The 18,225-nt window shown below is 46.3% G+C and overlaps 1 protein-coding gene across 5 annotated transcripts; it reads left to right on the top strand.

Annotated features, from left to right (window-relative positions):
- The first annotated feature begins 337 nt into the window (after positions 1-337).
- LOC115785049 (glutamine-rich protein 2) lies at positions 338-16,891 on the top strand. 5 transcript variants are annotated; one of them, XM_030736493.1, is made up of 17 exons: positions 338-857; positions 5,992-6,072; positions 8,528-8,605; positions 8,725-8,778; positions 9,108-9,525; positions 9,752-9,840; positions 11,173-11,439; positions 11,988-12,092; positions 12,512-12,580; positions 13,142-13,306; positions 13,787-13,905; positions 14,128-14,193; positions 14,316-14,417; positions 14,957-15,110; positions 15,272-15,398; positions 15,700-15,810; positions 16,496-16,891. In XM_030736493.1, exons 1-17 carry the CDS (start codon positions 543-545, stop codon positions 16,624-16,626), a joined length of 2,451 nt encoding a protein of 816 aa, XP_030592353.1. In that variant the 5' UTR covers positions 338-542; the 3' UTR covers positions 16,627-16,891. The 5 variants fall into 5 exon arrangements, 4 of the variants coding, with proteins under 4 accessions (XP_030592353.1, XP_030592355.1, XP_030592354.1 ...); XM_030736495.1 differs by lacking the exon at positions 11,173-11,439; XM_030736494.1 differs by lacking the exon at positions 14,316-14,417.
- The last annotated feature ends 1,334 nt before the right edge of the window (positions 16,892-18,225 follow it).

The following is an 18,225-nucleotide window of genomic DNA, read 5'->3' as shown; positions in this document are numbered from 1 at the left end:
TTTTCCTCAACGCAGCCTCACTGCCGCTTGTTGCCTAGCAACTCTTAACGCTACAAGCTGCCCAACGTGGGAATCCGCCGCGCGACGTGACGTCAAGTGAGAGTAAACGCTCAACATTGCATCCGGTTATAATTTGACAATAAAAGTGTTTCTAATAAAAATTATTGGCGAACTTCGCAGCAAAGCTGCAAGACGTGGCACTAATGCGCATGCTCATGATAAACAATGATGAGCTTTTAGCGTAATCAGGCAGATTTTCTTCAGAATGCGGCTTTTATTCTTATTCAACCTTTATTTTGAAAGCTAAGTGTTTGTGGATCCGGTAAATATGGCGAGCCTGTGACCCGGAGGTTGCTGTTCTCTGTTTAGTCCATTCCAGCAGTAACCCCCAGATTAGTGCTGCCGGCTGGGTGTGTGAACCAAGCTGAGGTCGGAGGGAGACCGCACACACTTTAGTTGTACTTGCTCTTCTGTGTTTTCGTTGTAAAGCCCGGGTCGCCGGTGGCCGCGGTTTTGACGTTTAACGGGTTGCTCCGTCAAACATGTCGGAGGAGGTGAGCCTGTACGACCTGCTCAACATTTCCATTGCGACCCCCCAGAAGAGCGCCGTGAACTTCGGCGCTCTGCACGCGCTGCTCCTGGCCATGCTGAAGCAGCTGGACCTCCGGGAGATGAAGACCCGCTGGAGGGGCTTCTCTCCGGGCTACGGGAGTCCTGATCCGGTGGGTGTCCCCGTTCCCGCAGAGGAGGGTCAGCCGGACTCTGAGCTCCAGAAGCGGACAGCCTCTCCCTCAGACCCGGCCGAGCAGCTGAACCTCCTTTCCCGCATCCAAGCCTGTGAGGACGGCCTCTCCAAGGTGAGATACTCAAATACTTTGTTCCATTAAAGAAAATCTACCAGAGTCCATAAAGGCAGTTTTGGAGTTTCTTTCCAAAATCAAGCCACAAATATTCTAATTAAACTTTTACTTAAGTATTGTGAAAGTTCCTGGTATTTAAAAACATCCTGCTCCAGGGAAGCCTCAGGGGTGACATTCTCGTACTTAATGCCCCGGGGTTAGAGTGGGGGGTGGTCAGCTGAGTTTCCAGCACAGTGTTATTACGTGTTACTAAAGAGCATCACCAGGTTTACACTCATGACTCCTACAGAGGCCTTTCAGAAGCGAGTCCTGTTCCTCAGCAGCCTCATTGAAACACACCTGGGTGTTTGTGTATTCTGCAGGTACAGATCAGGTTTTAAACGTTTCCCCAGCCAGACGGTATTCTTCGACCACCATCTTTGCTGTTCACAATCCTTTCAGTGCCGCTTCTCTTATAATGGTTCCAGGATTTTCTCTTAATGCATCATATTTCAGGTGTAGCACCTGACCGGTGACCAGCAGGAAAGGCTTCACTCCTGAGAGGCTCGGTCTAAAACCAGAAAATAGCCACACCCAGGCAGTAACCATGGATCCCACAGGCTGCTGGGCATGCATATAACATCCATCACTGCAGACTGCCCAGTTAGGCCTGCGGTCACTGTCCACTATAACCTTTACATAACAATTATGATTCAATTTGTAGTCAGACACATTTCTGTATATGAAATAACCAGAAATCCAACAGGTAACAGGACATCACCTGTAAGCTCTGAATGTCCAGTTTATCAAATGCCACCTGCTGAGCAGCTCTTACCTTTAACCTCTCTTCTTCCTCCCCCGTCCTCCTCCTCCTCCACGGTAAATAAAGCCTCTGGGCCTTTAGCTCGCAGACAGATTTGTGTGTTGGCTGATATTTGTTGAAGTGTTTGAAGTTACCTTAAAAAACAGTTCATCTATTCATGCTCACCCCCTTCAGTACCGCTAGGAACATAATGAGGTACTGGTAACACAACTTTATTGACATCTGCAGCATGAACACATGACAGGGATGAAAGAAACAGGATGTGCAGGCAGCACAATGTGGTGACCTCACTGTCTCGGTGTGGTTGTTAGTATCTTGTATTAAACTGTCCTGGGATTTAACTTGAACCCTGTGAATAAACGTGAGTGATTTTTGTGTGTCTGGTTTGGTTTTGATGCCTTTGTCTCCTTCTGTTCTCTGAAAGCAGAGAAGTCGTTATTTTTTGGGACATCGGCCCTGCTGACTGATATCGCAGTGGGTGATGTTTGTTCGCTGTGTCACAATGTTGTGACTGTTCGGAGACGTTGTGGTGAATATTTCATGTTTCCCGGCACAAAGGAAGAATAAATAACAACAAAGACAAAATAAAAAACTAGCAAACCATCAGTATATAAAAGCTGTATATAAAGGATGGACATTCTGAACTCAGAGGTGAGGGGTGAGGGGTGGATTGGGAGGGTGTGTGTGCAGAAATTTGGTGGTTTGCAAACTTTAAACAAACTCCACAAACAAAGTTTGTCTAACAGATGCAGGACAGCGAGGCGGGGACCGACTGATGGCAGTGGGCTCAGCTGCTGACGGCGCCATGAAAGCTCGTTCCCCGAATGACATTTCCTCTGAGTGCTAGCCAGCTCCTTCTTCTCCTCTTCCATGGCTAGAGTGCAGCGGTGAACATTTCAGTTTATTACTAAGCCACTGATGACAGAGCTGAGCACAATGGGAGATGGGCGCCACCCGCACATCTCAAATGACCCTTGAGTGTCCCTGTTCAGGTTTCTGTTGCTCCAGCAGACGAGCAGAAGCAGCACCATCGGGGCGTTCAGGAACACTTTGATTTTAAAATTGTGGTGAGAGGGCAAGCAGAGTGGAGGGTGTTAAAGGTCGGAGGTGATTGTGGTCCACACTTTGCCTCTTCCTCTTCCTCCTCCTCCTCCTCTCTCTCTCTGTGTGATAGGGGGTAATTAGTCCCCTGCAGAGATGCCTCTGGTTGTCAGGGGATGAATAGCTCTCAGGTGAAAAGCGGGACATCGGGCAGGTGCATGTGAAGCTGCGGCTGAATCATTCATGTCCTCTGTGGGCATGGCCCCTGTCAGCTGCTGTTTCTGCTGGATTAACCGTGACCAGGTGACCTGGTGTGCCCTCTGCGTCCTGCTGCATAACCTCAGTGTGTTCTACATGTCGAAGGCCTTATGCCAGGCATCACCCATGGATCTGACAGAGTGCCGTGTGACTGACCGTTGATACACCACGGGGAGGGTTCATAGTTAATGACTGACTGATCTTAACAAGGCAGGAGCTTAAATGATAACACAGATACACCTTGAAGACTTGACTGAACTGTTACCCCCACCCAGGAGAAATTTCTTCCAGCGAGTCTTTTATCCGAAATCCAGAAATCACAGTAGTCTGTTTGACTCATCACAACCACAATTAAAGAAACTCCTAATGGGGGTGGTCTGAAACTCTGGAGGTCTCATTGTCTCTGTGCATGGAGATGCTACTGATTATTTTTAAAAATAGGATCATCTCATGATCATTTCCATTAACCTGCTGTTCATTTCTGAGTTAACTGATTTTTTTTTTCTGAAAATTTTGGATGTGTTGAGTTAAAGGCAGTCAGCAGCCGCAATGACAGACTGTAGATAAAAGATGGAGGCAGCCACCTGTCGGTTTTGATCTCTTTGTTTTGAAGCCTCTGTGATAGCATTTTGGCCCCCACCGTGGTTTTTTTAGAGCCAGAAGTGACCATATTTGGACGAGAGGTGCAGCGCCAGGTTATCAGCTAATGCTAGCTAGCTTGGTTATGCTGTATAGGAGCATCACACAGACAGGGATTCCTGCTTATCAGTGCTAAATAAATCCCTAGAATTTCACACTCACAAAAACTGGAGCTCAGGTTTCTTGTTATTGGTCAGATATTTGCATCAAAAATGCTCCAAAAGGCTCTGATCCAGAAAGCAAAGAAGAAGCTTCAAACATTATAAATGCAGTGAAAGTGTTTTATTACCCAGACCACGAGCTTTTCTTAAAGCTAGCCAAGAAACTTTGGTGCTGTGAGCCAAACAGCAAGTGAAACAGAAAGTCTGAAGTGTAATTAAGAATTCAGCGGAGCGGCCTGTGAATGTAATTTGGTTCAAAATGTGCCACATGGTTGAACCTTCCTAATGACCCCTGACACAAGGTGAGGCAGCACTCATTAACCAGCTCTGAGTCACTGAGGCCGAGCTGCGGGGGGTCGTTATGCATCATTTGGCGTCCGGGCACATTCGACAGGAGTTAAACAACAGCTCGAATGCAGCTCAGGAATTTCCTTTGTTTCGGGGGCGAAAGAACAGATCAAAACGAGTCTGCCAACAAACCCCTCACCGCCCCCACGGGACATTTCAGTGACCTGCAGATCTTAAAGCTGACGCATCGTGTGTGAAACTGCTCCACTCATCTCAGCTCTAACACGTCCACTGTGCCAGCTTCTGTGGAATCAGAATCACATGTCAGACATGCAACAAAAAGGAGTTCAGAACAGCCGTCCAAAAAGACAGACAACAAACAGGGGAGATATGTGTCTGCAGCCTCGCAGCCATCAGAGGCGCTGCTGTTTTACAAAGATAAGAGTGAAACAAAGCGTGCACAATAGGAGGTGAGGATAAACAAACATCTCATATTTTGCCCAATGAGGGCACAGTATGAGGTTAATACAGTATGAGGTTAAAAAAACCTCTGCATAGTAAGCACATATAGCAAATAGCATGGGAGCGCTAGGGTGGGTAAGGGCAGGGGGTGGGAGGAAGCCAGCGGAGGCGAGTGGGGTTGGGCTGACTCAGACTCCGCCCCCCCAGCTAACAGCAGCTTGGTCTGTGGATACCAGTTCACACAGGTCAGAAGACGGGACAGCGGGGGTGTAGAGCAGGGATCCTCACATCCAGGCCTCGAGAGCCGGTGTCCTGCAGGTTTTAGATGTGTCTCTGCTTCAACACACCTGAGTCAAATATAGAAGTCATTAGCAGGACTCTGGAGAACTTGACTGCATACTGAGGAGGTAATTCAGCCATTTGATTCAGGTGTGTTGGATCAGGGACACATCTAAAAGCTGCAGGACACCGACCCTTGAGGCCTGGATGTGAGGATCCCTGGTGTAGAGCATCTGTTTACAAAAAATCCTGGAGAAAAATGAGATAACCGGCAGTCCAAGGCTGTCAGGGAGCCAAATTTCAGATTCTACAATGGTTTTGGTACAGGCTGTACTGATTAATTTGCAGCCTTCAGTCTTTCTGGTACCTCTCAATGGCAAAGTTCAGCTCCAGATAAACTGAGTCTGAGTTTGAGGCTCTACTGCAGCCTCAAACAGCCTTACCAAGACTGCCCGAACAGCTGCCCAGACTTCCCAAATTTCATGATAAGCCAGGTATCCTCAAGTCCAATCAGGAGAAATCCTGGTATCAATAAGCCAAATATATATGTCCTCAATTGACAGTACAGCCAGGCACGTCATCTTCCACCCTCCGCAGGAATCCATAACGTAGCTAGCCGGGTATGTCAGTCGGATAAGAGGAAAGAGGGTTCTCCTTGCCCCAGTCTCCTCGTGGTGAAAATTTGATCAATCAATAGCGTTGAGAGACCAGCTGACCAGATCCATAATTTTAATTTCCCGGTTGGAAGATGTGTGAAGAGAGGCTCTAAAGCAGCAAAGCAGGGTAAAGAGGAAGGGCTGGGAGAGAAGAAAAATGCATCTGTCTCCGCTGAGAGAAAAAGAGAAAAAAAATAGCAGTTAATCCTGGCTGCTTTCACTGGGGTCAGAGGTCAGAGGGACAGAGCAACAACACAGAAATTCAATTCTTTATCCTCGCTTCTGTAAATGTACAAATACCCCATCACTGCATCCATGAATAAAATCAAAAGTTTCCAAAGGATATTTCACACAGTAACAGCATCAACTTCCCCTCTCACCCTTAAATGGGTCAAACACGAGGCTGGGAGAGAACCCCCACCACCCACCGCCCGGCTTCCTGTCATAACTCTGCCAATCAGAAAGCAGTTTTATACAAACACATGAGACAAGAAGCCGTTTTTATATCAGAGTACTGATTTAAAGTGTCTGTGTGATATGTGCAGTCGATGGGGCTGATCCTGGACCTGAACGAACACAACGACCACCTGAAGGAGCAGCTCGAGGAGCTCCGCCAGCAGCACGAGGTCAGACTGACACCACGCACCGAGCTTCCATTGCACAGCTAATTAAAACAGCACAGAGACAAATTAATTATTTTATCTTTTTTTTTAATATTTGGAAGCTGACGATAGGGCCGCTACGATTCGCCGACATAATCGCTGATGTCGACTGCAAAAATTAGTCGACGTGGAATTTTAATGTCGATGCGTCATACTCGAAAACTGCGTATGTGATTTTGTAGCTGCAATACACCACAGGAAGATATGGCGGCAGTATTGCCTCCATTGTTTGCCAATAACAACAATACCAACAAAGAAGAACGAAAGCTGAACAGCATAATGATGGTGGAACAGAGGAGGATGGAGAAAATGAAAGAAAATGCAGACAGACTGTCAAAGGTGTGGGAGCGTTTGACAGAAAACAGCAGATGCACCAACAAGATGATCGGAACTATTTCGCTGAATGAAATCTATCCTAACCAGTTAAAAGAAATGATCTTCTGAAAGCGGCCAATCAGGAAGCTCCGAGAAAGAGGTCGTTTCCTTGTTGCCCGGAAGCAGATGACGCCAGCGTGTGCGCACTCAGACTGGGGTCGAAGGTCAAAAAGTCTTCTAGCAAAAAACAGAATCAGTGTTTTCACGTCGATCTGCTGGACAGCTGATATGTTCAGCTTCCTGCTTCAGGTTAAAAAGGAAATGATGTACGGATCACGGAGCTTCCTGATTGGCAGCGCTAAGTCGAAATTTTGAGTTATTAACATGAAAATTTGAGATATGTAACTTGAATTTTCAAGTTAATGAGTCGAAATTTTGACTTAGTAACTCAAAATTTCAAGAAAACAACTGAAAATTTTGAATTACAGATGGCAATTTATTTATTTTATTTATTTTAGTGGCAGAAACAAGCTTCCACAGAAACAAGCTCTCATGATGGTGTTTGCTGAGCGCCACCGTTTCAGTGATGTTAGCTAACGAGTGAAGGACGACAGCAGCAGCTACGATGACTCATTGTTTTCCTCACATTAATATCAGCGTTCAGTCTGAATAATAAACCTCTGTATGAACTGAATCATCTGTAAACTTTTCAGCTGTTTTACACAGAAAAATCTTTTTGATTTAATTTGAAGCCTTATTTGAACTTTTGGACAGAGGCCATTTTTATTTATTTGCACATTATATTTTCATTTAAAAATAAAAACTGCATTCACTTTAATAAGCATTGTTTATTTGATATTTATTGTGATGTCACATTAATGTTAATATTACACTTGATTAGTTTCAAACTTGTATTTTTATGGGTCATTATTTTAATCGTGAGAAGAGAACAAGGTGATGTTAACAGGTGGGCAGGCTTGAACAGGTGAGGTAAGATTGAAATAATTGTTGCCTAATCAGTAAAATAATTGGCAGATTATTGGACTACTAAAATAATCTTTAGTTGCAGCCCTAGCTGACGATAGCAAAAAAGTTTCCCAAGCGTTGGAGCGCGTTCTGTCGTGGACACCGTCCACGAAATAAATAATTCTTGTTTACTTTTTTAACAGCCTTTCTTTGATTTATGGCAAATGAAAAAAAAAACATTTCCTAAAAAGTGAGACAGTCAAACTGATTTTTGTGGAAAAGTTTCTACTAGTTAATCAAGTTAATCAATCAGAAATCAATAATCGATCAGTCAGAAAATTCAGAATTCCCAAGTTAAAAACAAGCGGCTGTGTTTCTCTGTCTGCGTCAGATTAAACAGCTTTAATTAAAGGTTCGGAGCTTCCAGCTGATCCAATTAAAAAGATGTTCTTTATTTATTCCAGAATTTGGGAAATTTAGTTTATAACAGCATCACTCAGATAAATTAGCACAGCTCAGTAAAATAAAACAGATTTCAATAAGGTAAGGGGGGGGGCAGTTTAACAGAAAATAAAACTCCATATATATATATATATATATAAAAAAAAGGAAAAGAATAGAAAACCACATAAAAGCTAAATAAAAATTTCTCACTGCTCTGAGGTTGGAAAGATTTCTTGTACCTGAACCAGATGTTGGAGAAAGTTTCTCTGCTGTCCAACACATCAAATCTAATATGTTTAAAATAAGATAAGATAAGATAAGATAGATAAGATAGTGTTTATTTGTCACATGCACAGTTATACACAGTACAATGCACAGTGAAATGTATTTTTGTACCTGCAACCATATATACACACACATATAAATAAGAAGAAGAATAAAAATAAAAAAAAGTAATTCACACTATACACTATACTCTATATACTATACACTATACACACTTTTATAAATTATAATATGATTATAAAATGTTAGTAGCTCTCAGGAAAATGCATGCTGTGTTTTACCAAAAAAACAAAGCTGCAGCAGGTGTCGCAGTGTTTCCTGCAGAGGTCTCAGAACCTCCTCCGCTCACAGATGGAGCCTCAGCTCCTTTCCTCTCCGACCTCCTGATTCGGGATCTCTCTGTGTGCAGGAGGCCGGGGATCTTCTGAGGACGGTCACTCTGGTGGAGAGCTGCTGCCACCGCGTGGACGTCCTGGAGGAAACTGTGGTGAGCGTTTGTTCAGAGTGGGGGGGCGTAGTGACGCTCCACTGTTTGCCTCGTGGTTTCTGTGTAATAATCCGACTCTGATAACTTGCCGAATCCTTGTGGTTTCATTGTTGTGACAGGAGTCTCTGAGGGACGCAGGTTTGCCCGGCGACAGAGAGAGCGGGGCAGAAAAGGTGGCTTCATCATTTTTATTCCTGGACTCTGCAAAATAGCTTTGTATGATTCAAGGGTTCAAAATAATCCTTCTTTTTCTGATACTGGGCCTCCGTGCAGCTCCTGTTCATCCTCAGTCTCAAACAGGCTCTTTTAGCTCCGCCCCTAGAGAGTGTTAAACCAGCTTGATTCTGATTGGCTGCCCCTCACTACTGTGTCCCTGAGATTACATATGAGGAATATCTCCTTTATATTTATGTGGAAATTATGTGTAGATTTACAGTGTAAATATTTTGCTACTTTATGCAGTTTCATATTTCTGAGTATTTCTAATTGTTTCTCACTGGAGCCTGGAGAGTCAGGGGTTGATGATCAGGTCACAGCAGCCAAAGGAACATCCTCGCCTTCCAGCAGCAACCTCACCGAACCTCCTCAAAGCAGCCCGCCTCCCTCCTCCCACCCCAACAGGCACACCGTCGGACCAGCAGCTCCTAGTTCTCCAAGGAATTCTGAGGAGAAGAGCCAGGAAGAACCGGACAACACTTTGGCACAGACTGGTGTTAAAGGAGACTCCACAGCTGCTGGTAAACCCCCGACTTTGGAGTCCAACAGCTCCAAACCGTCCCCCGAGGCAGTGGAGGCCCTGAGGAGCGCGAACAAGCTGCAGGAGAGGCTCGTCCAGCTGGAGGCTCGTGTGGCGGCGTTAGAGAGAGGAAAGGTGGACCAGACTCAGCTGGCTCAGCTCGGAGAGCTCATCACCAACAGAGGTGACGTTATACAAGAGGATCATTATGAGCATAAAGTCCTTCATAAACACACCAGAGTTTTCAGTCCCTCTGAAAGGTTTGGGCTCATTTAAACTTTGAGATCTAACACGTCCAAAAACATCGAACTCACTGTAAAACACTGCCCCCCAGTGGTGAAAGTTTGAATAAAGCTTTGTGGAGGGGAATGCTCTCGGACTAAAATCCAGATGTTCTGTTGATCATTTAGGTTCCCATGGGGACGCGTTCGGTAACCTGATGGATCAGCTGAACGAGCAGAGAGCTTTGATTGACGGCCTGATGAGTGACCGGGCAAAGGTGAGTAAGAGGAGCCAAACGGAAGCAGAGGAATTCTCTCCGGAGGTTTTCCTGCTTCCTCAAACATCAGCACAGACTCCTGTGTCACTTCCTGTTGGTGAAATGTGTTTGAAGAACTTGGAGGAGATACTGATTAGCCCAGAAAGAGAAAGCACCTCAGAGGCGGACTCAGAGAGTAAAGGTTATGGAGCACTCAGAGAGGGAGTATCCTGCCTCAGGTACAGACGCAGAGGGGGCGGGATCACCTGAAGCACGTATGGAAGCATGAAGCAGAGTTTAGCTGCTGCTGCTGACAGTCTGAGTTATATTTAGAAGTCTTTAGAGGAGCCTGACTATGAGTATATGAACAGCAGCTCATTATGGCTGAGAAAAACTCACAAATTACATTTTTTGAATTGACTGGAAGAGACTGGATCAACTTGGAGAATTTAATTGCAGAACGACACAAGCACAGCGTGCACGTGTATAACACGGGCAGGGCAGGAGCCACAGATCCAGCTCTGCATCAGTCAGAGCGCCTTTAAAGCTTAAAGATATCAGAAATGATTTTAACAGAGATATCAGATATGGATTAAACTTCCATGTTTGGAGTTTTATTCTTCATCACTAGAGGAAACAACAAGTTTAGAGGTTGTGCGTTCGTGATGGCGCCCTCGTGTCCAGGAAGCGCGTGCAGAGGCTGGAGGAGGACGTGCAGCAGCTGAAGCTGAAGCACGCTCAGTGTGAGGACAGAGCGTCAGACCCTCAGCTACAAGACCAGGTCAGACAGGAAGAGCTGAAGGTCAGGGGGCACGATGAAGGTCAAAGTGGTGCCACCTGCAGGCAGGAAAAGTAACTGCAGGACGTGCAGGCTGGCTATATTTTACAGCCTGAAAGTTTTTAATTAAAAAGATTAGATATTTAATGTGTATGTAATATTTACAAAGCAACCCTGCAGGACAGGAAGCAGGGCTGACACTCCACAGGGAAAAATTCCTTTATTATAAGGTCACAGGTCATTCAGACTCAGAGGACGCTGTAACCTGAACATGGAGTTGTATAAATGGAACCTGTAGCCAGCATTCCCGCTCCGTGTTTTTGGGATCAGGGGTGAAAGCTGGAGCCTGTGTTCGCCTGCAGGGGGCGCCCTTTTCCTGAATGTATTGTTCCACACTGTAAAAAATCTCAAATAAGATTGATTCAGAAAAAAAAAGTCAGCGTATGAGCAGAGAAAGTGGACCGATGAGAGTCAAATTTCTCTCTTTTTCTTCAGGTGGATAAAACAGGAACAAAATCAGTGTTCACGTGTGACGTATATCGGTCTAATCTCAGTTCTTTGCCCTCTGACCTCAGCTGGATGACCTGCGGCAAACGCTGGAGGAGACGATTTTGTCCTTCACGTCTCAGCTGTCCACCGGCCTGAAGGATGAGGCCGTGCAGGGCGAGAGCGACAGCCAGGAGCTCCGTCAGAGGTCAGAGAGGTCGGATTTGAATGCCAGGACAGGAAACACGGGCGAGGAGTTCGGCCTTCTGTTCGAGCGCTACGAGCAGCTGCAGGAGGCCGTGAACAGGCTGATCCAGCAGAGCGGAGGCAGAGCAGAGCTGCTGCAGGACCGAGAGGCAAGCCAGACTCTAAGAAACGTTTCAGCAGGTTTAAGAGTGCTGGGTGATAAAAATCCAAACAGACCTGATTTAGATCATCTTCCCATCCAGAACGCTTCTAGCCTGGCTGCTGCTTTTAGATCACTCCCTCACTCACAGGGTGCTCCCTCGTACTCGCTCCTCTGCTCGATCTGCAGGGAGGTCCTGCTACCAGGCGTCTCAGGATGTTATAGTGGAAGTTCGAGTTGACAGTCTCATCCTGGGGGGTAAATTACATGCTGTAAACGAGCAAAAGTCTGCCGCGTTTGAGGTCTGCAGTGAAACCGCAGAGCGCTCAGGGTGAGAGGTCAGGACTGGACTTCCAGGAAGTGATTGAAAAATAGCAGCAGGGCTGGAAGTGGTCCAGAGGTGCAGAATATGGTGTTAAACGGGAGATCGGATCGTTGTGATCCCACCGTGTTTGAAAAAATCACCACTCTGATGATCCAGGGGTGATGAGGTCTTCTAAAAACTCTTCTCTAAGTGATGGAGGTGTGTGTGTGTGTGTGTGTGTGTGTGTGTGTCAGAGTGTGCAGCAGGCGATCCTGCAGCTTCAGGCCGACTGTGAAAGACTGAACGAGACGACCGAAGTCCTGCAGGAGGACAACCGACAGAAGCAGCGACACATCGAGGTGACACACACGTTTGTGTTCATCATGAATGGAAATTAATTAATAATATATCAATAGTCTTAATAATGTAAATTAGCACGTCTTAATATTAAGATATGCTGTAAATACACCAAAAATAAACCTTAAACTAATTTCTGCATCAATTAGCCTTCAGCTAATGAAATCATGTGTATAGTTAGCAGTGATGAATTCTTATGTTTTACATAATTACATAGTTATATCCCAAATGTATTAAAGAAGAACTTATTATTAAAGTGACTGTAGTGGATTTAAAGCAGAGCCAGAATAAAAATGCTCCACTTAAACGTGAATCTGGATAAACAGGAAGTTTTCCCGAACCTCGCGGGCCGTCTGAGCCGGCTCCTCCCTCTCAGGTTTTTCCTCAGCCTGATGTCAGTGTCGGATTCTTGTTCCCGCAGGAGCTGTACAAGACGACGGAGGAGCTGGAGGTGAACAAGGCCGACAAGCAGATGGTTGAGAGTGAAATCGTGAGTTGGCTCCTTTTAACTCACCTGTGGGAGGAGTCAGACACACCTGACAGCAGCCCTGAGATTATCTAATTATCCCTACAGAGCAGTGTGTGCTCACATAGGTGATGTGAGGTCACTCAGATATTAGGCAGGTCTGGTCTGGGCTCCTGTTGTCCAGGTTAAAGCAGTGAGAAATGTTCTTCAGGCCAGCTTTGGCTTGTTAACACAGTTTGCAGGAGGTGTTTGTGAGCCACATGTCTCCAAATGTCTCCACACACTGATGTAAGGTGGACATGTGGCTTAGCTGAGACACACCCTGAGTCGTGGAGGCCACATTCAGACCAATCATGGGTTGGAGGAGGCTTCAGGCACCAGAAGCCTCCATGCAGGCAACTCCCTCACCTAAACCACACAGACTGTTTCAGGAGTCGCACGGAAAATATCCCAACTTCTCCCAAAACCGTCCAGACCTCATATGTAAAAATGATTCTTGTTTTTTAGCCTGAGCAGATTCAGCCGGCCTCCCTCTGCTTCTCCTCCTCACCTTAAACCTCCCGCTGTCTTCCTCCGCGCCCACAGAAAGCCGACAAATCAGCTCTGGAGGGCAAAGTGAGCCGGCTGCAGTTCGACTCGGTGACGGAGCAGCTGAGCCTGATGTTCCACGAGCTGCTGAACAAGGTGACGCACCAGGAGCAGGACTGGCACAAACTCATGGCCGAGCTCTCCACAGAGATGCAGTGTAAGGTAGGAGAGCCGTACGTCACACCTCCGACAGAAAATAAATGGTTAGTTTAGATTTGCAGCTGGAAACGTTCCTGATAATTCCCCTGCTGCTGTAGATGATGGGATAACCGAACATGTGTGCACGGCTTCCCGTGTTTTTGCTCACGTTCCTGTAAATGTTCCTCATGTTTCCTAAAAATTCAGTTCAGCACAGTTTGGTTCAATATGATGAAATTATTATTCCAACTTTTTCCATGAATTCAAAGATTTTTGTAGCCGACGTCTGAACCATTCATTACACCTAATAAAGGTGAACTCAGAGCTCCTTTAAACTGTTTTAATTGTTTTATGTATAATTATTATTAAGAAATTTTTTTTTTTAATTTCCTGGAAATTGTGAGGAAAACTTTCAGAAGTGAGCTGAAAATAAAATGTTGAAAGCACACACGAATGCACGGATAACGAGTTCTTCCCGACGTTCTCTGATCGGCTCCGTCACAGCTGAACAGGATCGAGCTGGACTCTGTGAAGAAGCAGCTGGAGGATCGCTGGAGGAGCATCCACGAGAAGCTGCAGGCTCAGGCGGCGCCGGAGTCCGATGACGCTGCCGCCATCAGGAAGTAAGAACGCTGCACCCTCACACGTAGCACGGCTCACAAACACAGAGGGCTGCCCCTCAGCAGGCTTCCAGAAGCCATCCAATCAAAGTGGGCTTTTAGGAAGGTGGGGGGTTTCAAAGAGGAGGAGATCAAGTAGCTTGTTTCAGATGAAGTGAGAGGCTGCAGGAAGGATCCGTTCCTGCAGCCAATACTCAGCTGAGATTTTTCCGTGTTTGCTTCCAGACAGCTGGTGGAGAGATTTCACTGCCTGTCCTGTGACCGGCCTGTCGTGAAGCACACCCCCGGACCGTGAGTCAAAACCTGAGCGCCTTTGTTTCCTGTCTGCCTCTCACACAGTGAAGCCACCCAGACGGCTGAGCTGCTCTCTAAACCGCTCTGGTACGTTTCTACCTTTTCTTTGAGGATTAAAGGCGTTTGGTGACGCTGCCCTCCTTCCCTGCGCTCCCCTCCCGCAAGTCCATCAGGCCCTTTACCGTTTACAATATGGAGCAGATACGCCAGCACTACCGCAGGTGAGTTATCTGCACCTTTCTGCTCAGTCTGAGCCCTCAGACGCCCTCAGCAGAGCTCAGGCTCCTCAGAGGCTGCAGCCAGGCACCAACCGCTACAACCTCCAGGCAGCTAACGTGGGCAGGGAGCAGCTTCAGAGGAACGGCAGGCAGATAGAGAGCGTCGAGACGCAGCACAGCACGAACGCAGCAGTGAGTCAGGACAGGAGGGGAGGTCAAAGGGCAGGTTCACCTGTCTGTGGTCACTACAGCGCTCCATATGGTTCCAAAGTCATGACGGGTCACATGAAAATTCATTTTGTTAATATGTTAATTATATATGAACTTCTTTAAATGCAGTTCCAGCTGGCAGGGCTCCTTCAGTTGTGGTGATGAGAAGCTGCTGCAGATAAACAGGAAGCAGACAGCTGGATTTAAGAGTATCACTGATGATGAGTTTAACTAGAAATCAGTGACTCGCTGTCAGATCATCGTGAGTCACTGCGTCACTCTGATCTGTGTATCAATCACAGTTAAATGTCTCCCTCTGTTCTCCTGAGCAGCAAGCGCATATCCGAGCTGGCCGATTACAGTCACCTGGCCGCGTCGCGGAGCTGCGGCGGGAGTCATTACGCCAACGCCGCAGGCGGCCAGCGCCGCAGCGGTGTGCAGCACACGAAGCACCACGGACAGTGTGAGGCGGACGGTGCGGTTCAGGTACGGAGACGGAGCTGCAGCAGCATCAAGGTTTGTTTGAGGTTTCACATTAACATCAGATTAACTGCTGCTCTGCTCGTGTGTGTGTGTGTGTGTGTGTGTGTGTGTGTGTGTGTGTGTGTGTGTGTGTGTGTGTGTGTGTGTGTGTGTGTGTGTGTCAGTCAGAGGAGGTGGATATCGTTGGACTGGACGGTCGTATTTACAAAGGTCGTATTTACAAAGGTCCCCTGAACGTCCCGACCTTCAGCAACACAGAAACCAAACTCCCGACGATCCCCAGCAAAGACGGTAAATGTTTTCAGCTGCACTGAATCCATCACACAGTGCAGCTTTATCACAGTCCAGGTTAAACACACATACATGTTGGCATCTCTCACAGCAGCCGCCTCAGCACACCTTATGTTGTAGGAAACCGTAACAGAGCTGAGTCGATGCACAGATGCATCGCAGCTTTTTCAGTCAGGATTGGGATGATAGCCGATGTTTGCATCCCAAACACGGACACCTGACAGTCACAGGAACCAGTGGTTTGCAGAGTTTGTTGTTGTTCACCTTGGTCACATGTTACACCTGTTCTGTGTGACCACAGGTGAGTGCAAGAACAAAGACAAAGCCAAACCTGCTGCCTCTCCAGAGGTGGGACACAGCGCTCCTCTTCATCAGCCCTGCAGTCCCAGAAGTGCACCCAGCAGCCGCTCAGGTGAGTCAGACTGAAGACCATTAGAACAACCCCAGGTTTGTTTTCAGCACTGTAGCCAGGCTGACAAAGAGTCAGAGCTCTGTAGAGCCGAGTATTCCTTTCACTTTAACTAGTAGTGACTTCATGGATTTCTTTACAAATAACATTTTAGACATTAGAGAAAAAATTATTCATAACCATCTCAAAGATTATTCTTCATGTTCGGCTGCTTTCAGCACTGCTGGTATTTGTTTAGACTCTTTTGCTCCAGTTGATCTTTCTGAGTTAACTTCAATAGTTACTTCCTCCAAACCAGCAACATGTTTGTTAGATCCCATTCCTACTAGACTGTTCAAAGAAGTCTTTCCAATTATTGATGCTTCAATCTTAAAAATGATCAATCAGTCTTTATTAGTTGGCTGTGTACCACAGACCTTCAAGGTGGCTGTAATTAAACCTCTACTTAAACAGCCATCACTGACCCAGCTGTCTTAGCTAATTATAGGCCAATCTCCAACCCACGGCAGAGGTTATATCTCTGCTGTGGGTTGGAGGAGGTGTCCAGGGTAAAGGAGGTCAGACCATCTGAATGTTCACGTGGTGTTAAAACATCCTGCAGGTGTTTTTAGGAGGTGCTCACCTCACAGTGCTTCACCCTCCCCTCACTGATCCCCCCCTCCTGTTTGCTCCTCTGCTTCCTCTCCAGCCTCCAGCTGCTCTGGTCGTGATTGGCCCGTCTCAGCTCTGGGCTGTGCGTCTCAGAGCTCCATCACTCAGGCTTCAGCTGCAGCTGAGAGCACAGTGGCGCCTCAGAGCAGCGAGCCACCAGACCTGTAGGGGGCGCCGACGCCCTCCGTGCTGTGTTTGGTGTGTAACCCCCTCCTGCTTATCATCCAGACTACACGTCCCATAAGCCCCTCTGTCATGGCTCCTCAGTTGTTTTGTTCTCTTTTAATCAGCTGCTTTGAGTACTGTTAAAAATAATAAAGTCGAGTGTGAATCGAATCATTTCCTGTTGCTCCAGAGGATTTTTTACAGCCAGTGAGAGCGCGATGGCAAATATTAAAGCTCCTTCTAATGAGGCAAACTTTACTAAGTGTTAATGAGCTGCGTTTACTGTTTTTATTGAAGGATCTGTAGAGAACAGAGTAAAGTTTATATTTTTATGTGAAAGCTGGAGTCAGACCTCATGAAACTCCAACATGAAGAAACGTTTCCTCTGCAGCTCCTCACCGTTTGTTTCACAGAGATGGACCAATCAGCTGGCACACCTTCTATAAATAAATCATATCAATTAAGTTGTATTAATAATTAAAAAGCAGGTGAGTAAACCTCTGAGTCACTGACCTGGAGCTGAATTATTAACATTATTAAAACTGTTGGTACCCTCCACAGTGGGCACTGAAATAACTGGAAACTGACAAAAGTGACAATAAATAAAAATCTGCTGAAAATTAATTCATGAATATCAGACGTTGGTTTTGAATTATGGTTCAACAGGATGAGTTTATAAAACAAACTAATGAAACTGACCTGGACAAAAACGATGGCACCTCGGAAAAGACTGAGCAGCGCGTTAGCCTGAGGCGTGGCCTGTAATCACAGGTGTGCTCTCACCTGTAATCAGCCTGCCTGTTTAAAGGGTGAAAGGTGATCACTGCTGTTTGCTATCATTGTGCGTGCCACCCTGAACACGGAGCACGAAATCACCTGAGCTCCGTGTTCACAGGTCACGGTTCCTCCAACAGGAAACCACGGCTGGAAACGGGGACGTCTGCGGACGGAGCTGAAACCTGCAGCCCGGAGACGCTCGGAGCAAAACCTCACTGTCCTCCATGGCCTCACACACACACAAACACATTCATTCACACACACACGCACACACACACACACACACACACGCACCAAAGCTGCCTCATCCAGGAGATCCAGAGTCCTTACAGAGAGCAGCTGATTCATGCTTTATACTGTATTTATTATTTTATTTTTACACTCAAGAAAATGTTTTCTTAAAAAATCTGATTTTAATGGCGTGTAAATAAACTTTGTGTTCAGGTATTAAAATACTAAAACTGAAACCAGTGAGTTTCAAGACACCAAAATGGCGGCTTTAAAAGTTGCGTTGCACTCGTCTTCATCAGTCAACGAGCCAAAGGGTTGCATCATGTGGGGAATTACGTCATTACGAGCAGCAACTGTACTTCCTGTTCACAGAAACACGAGGCTGAGAGCAGGAAGGACGCGCTGATGAGTAAATACAAAAGCAGGAGGGAGAGGCTGCAGCTCCCAGTTTCCTCTCAAGAATTCAGAGACGCTTTAAGTCGGACACGAGGCAACGTGGCCGGAAAACCTGGAAACCTAAGAACAGTTTTCCAGCCCTGGAAACAGTTGGAGAAACAGGAGAAGTATAAAAATCACTGACTGAAATTAAAGTAC

This window comes from Archocentrus centrarchus, chromosome 8, assembly GCF_007364275.1.
Source record: "Archocentrus centrarchus isolate MPI-CPG fArcCen1 chromosome 8, fArcCen1, whole genome shotgun sequence".
Lineage (NCBI taxonomy): Eukaryota > Metazoa > Chordata > Actinopteri > Cichliformes > Cichlidae > Archocentrus > Archocentrus centrarchus.
Note: the sequence above shows the minus strand (reverse complement) of the source record. Positions and strands in the feature narration are given on the sequence as shown.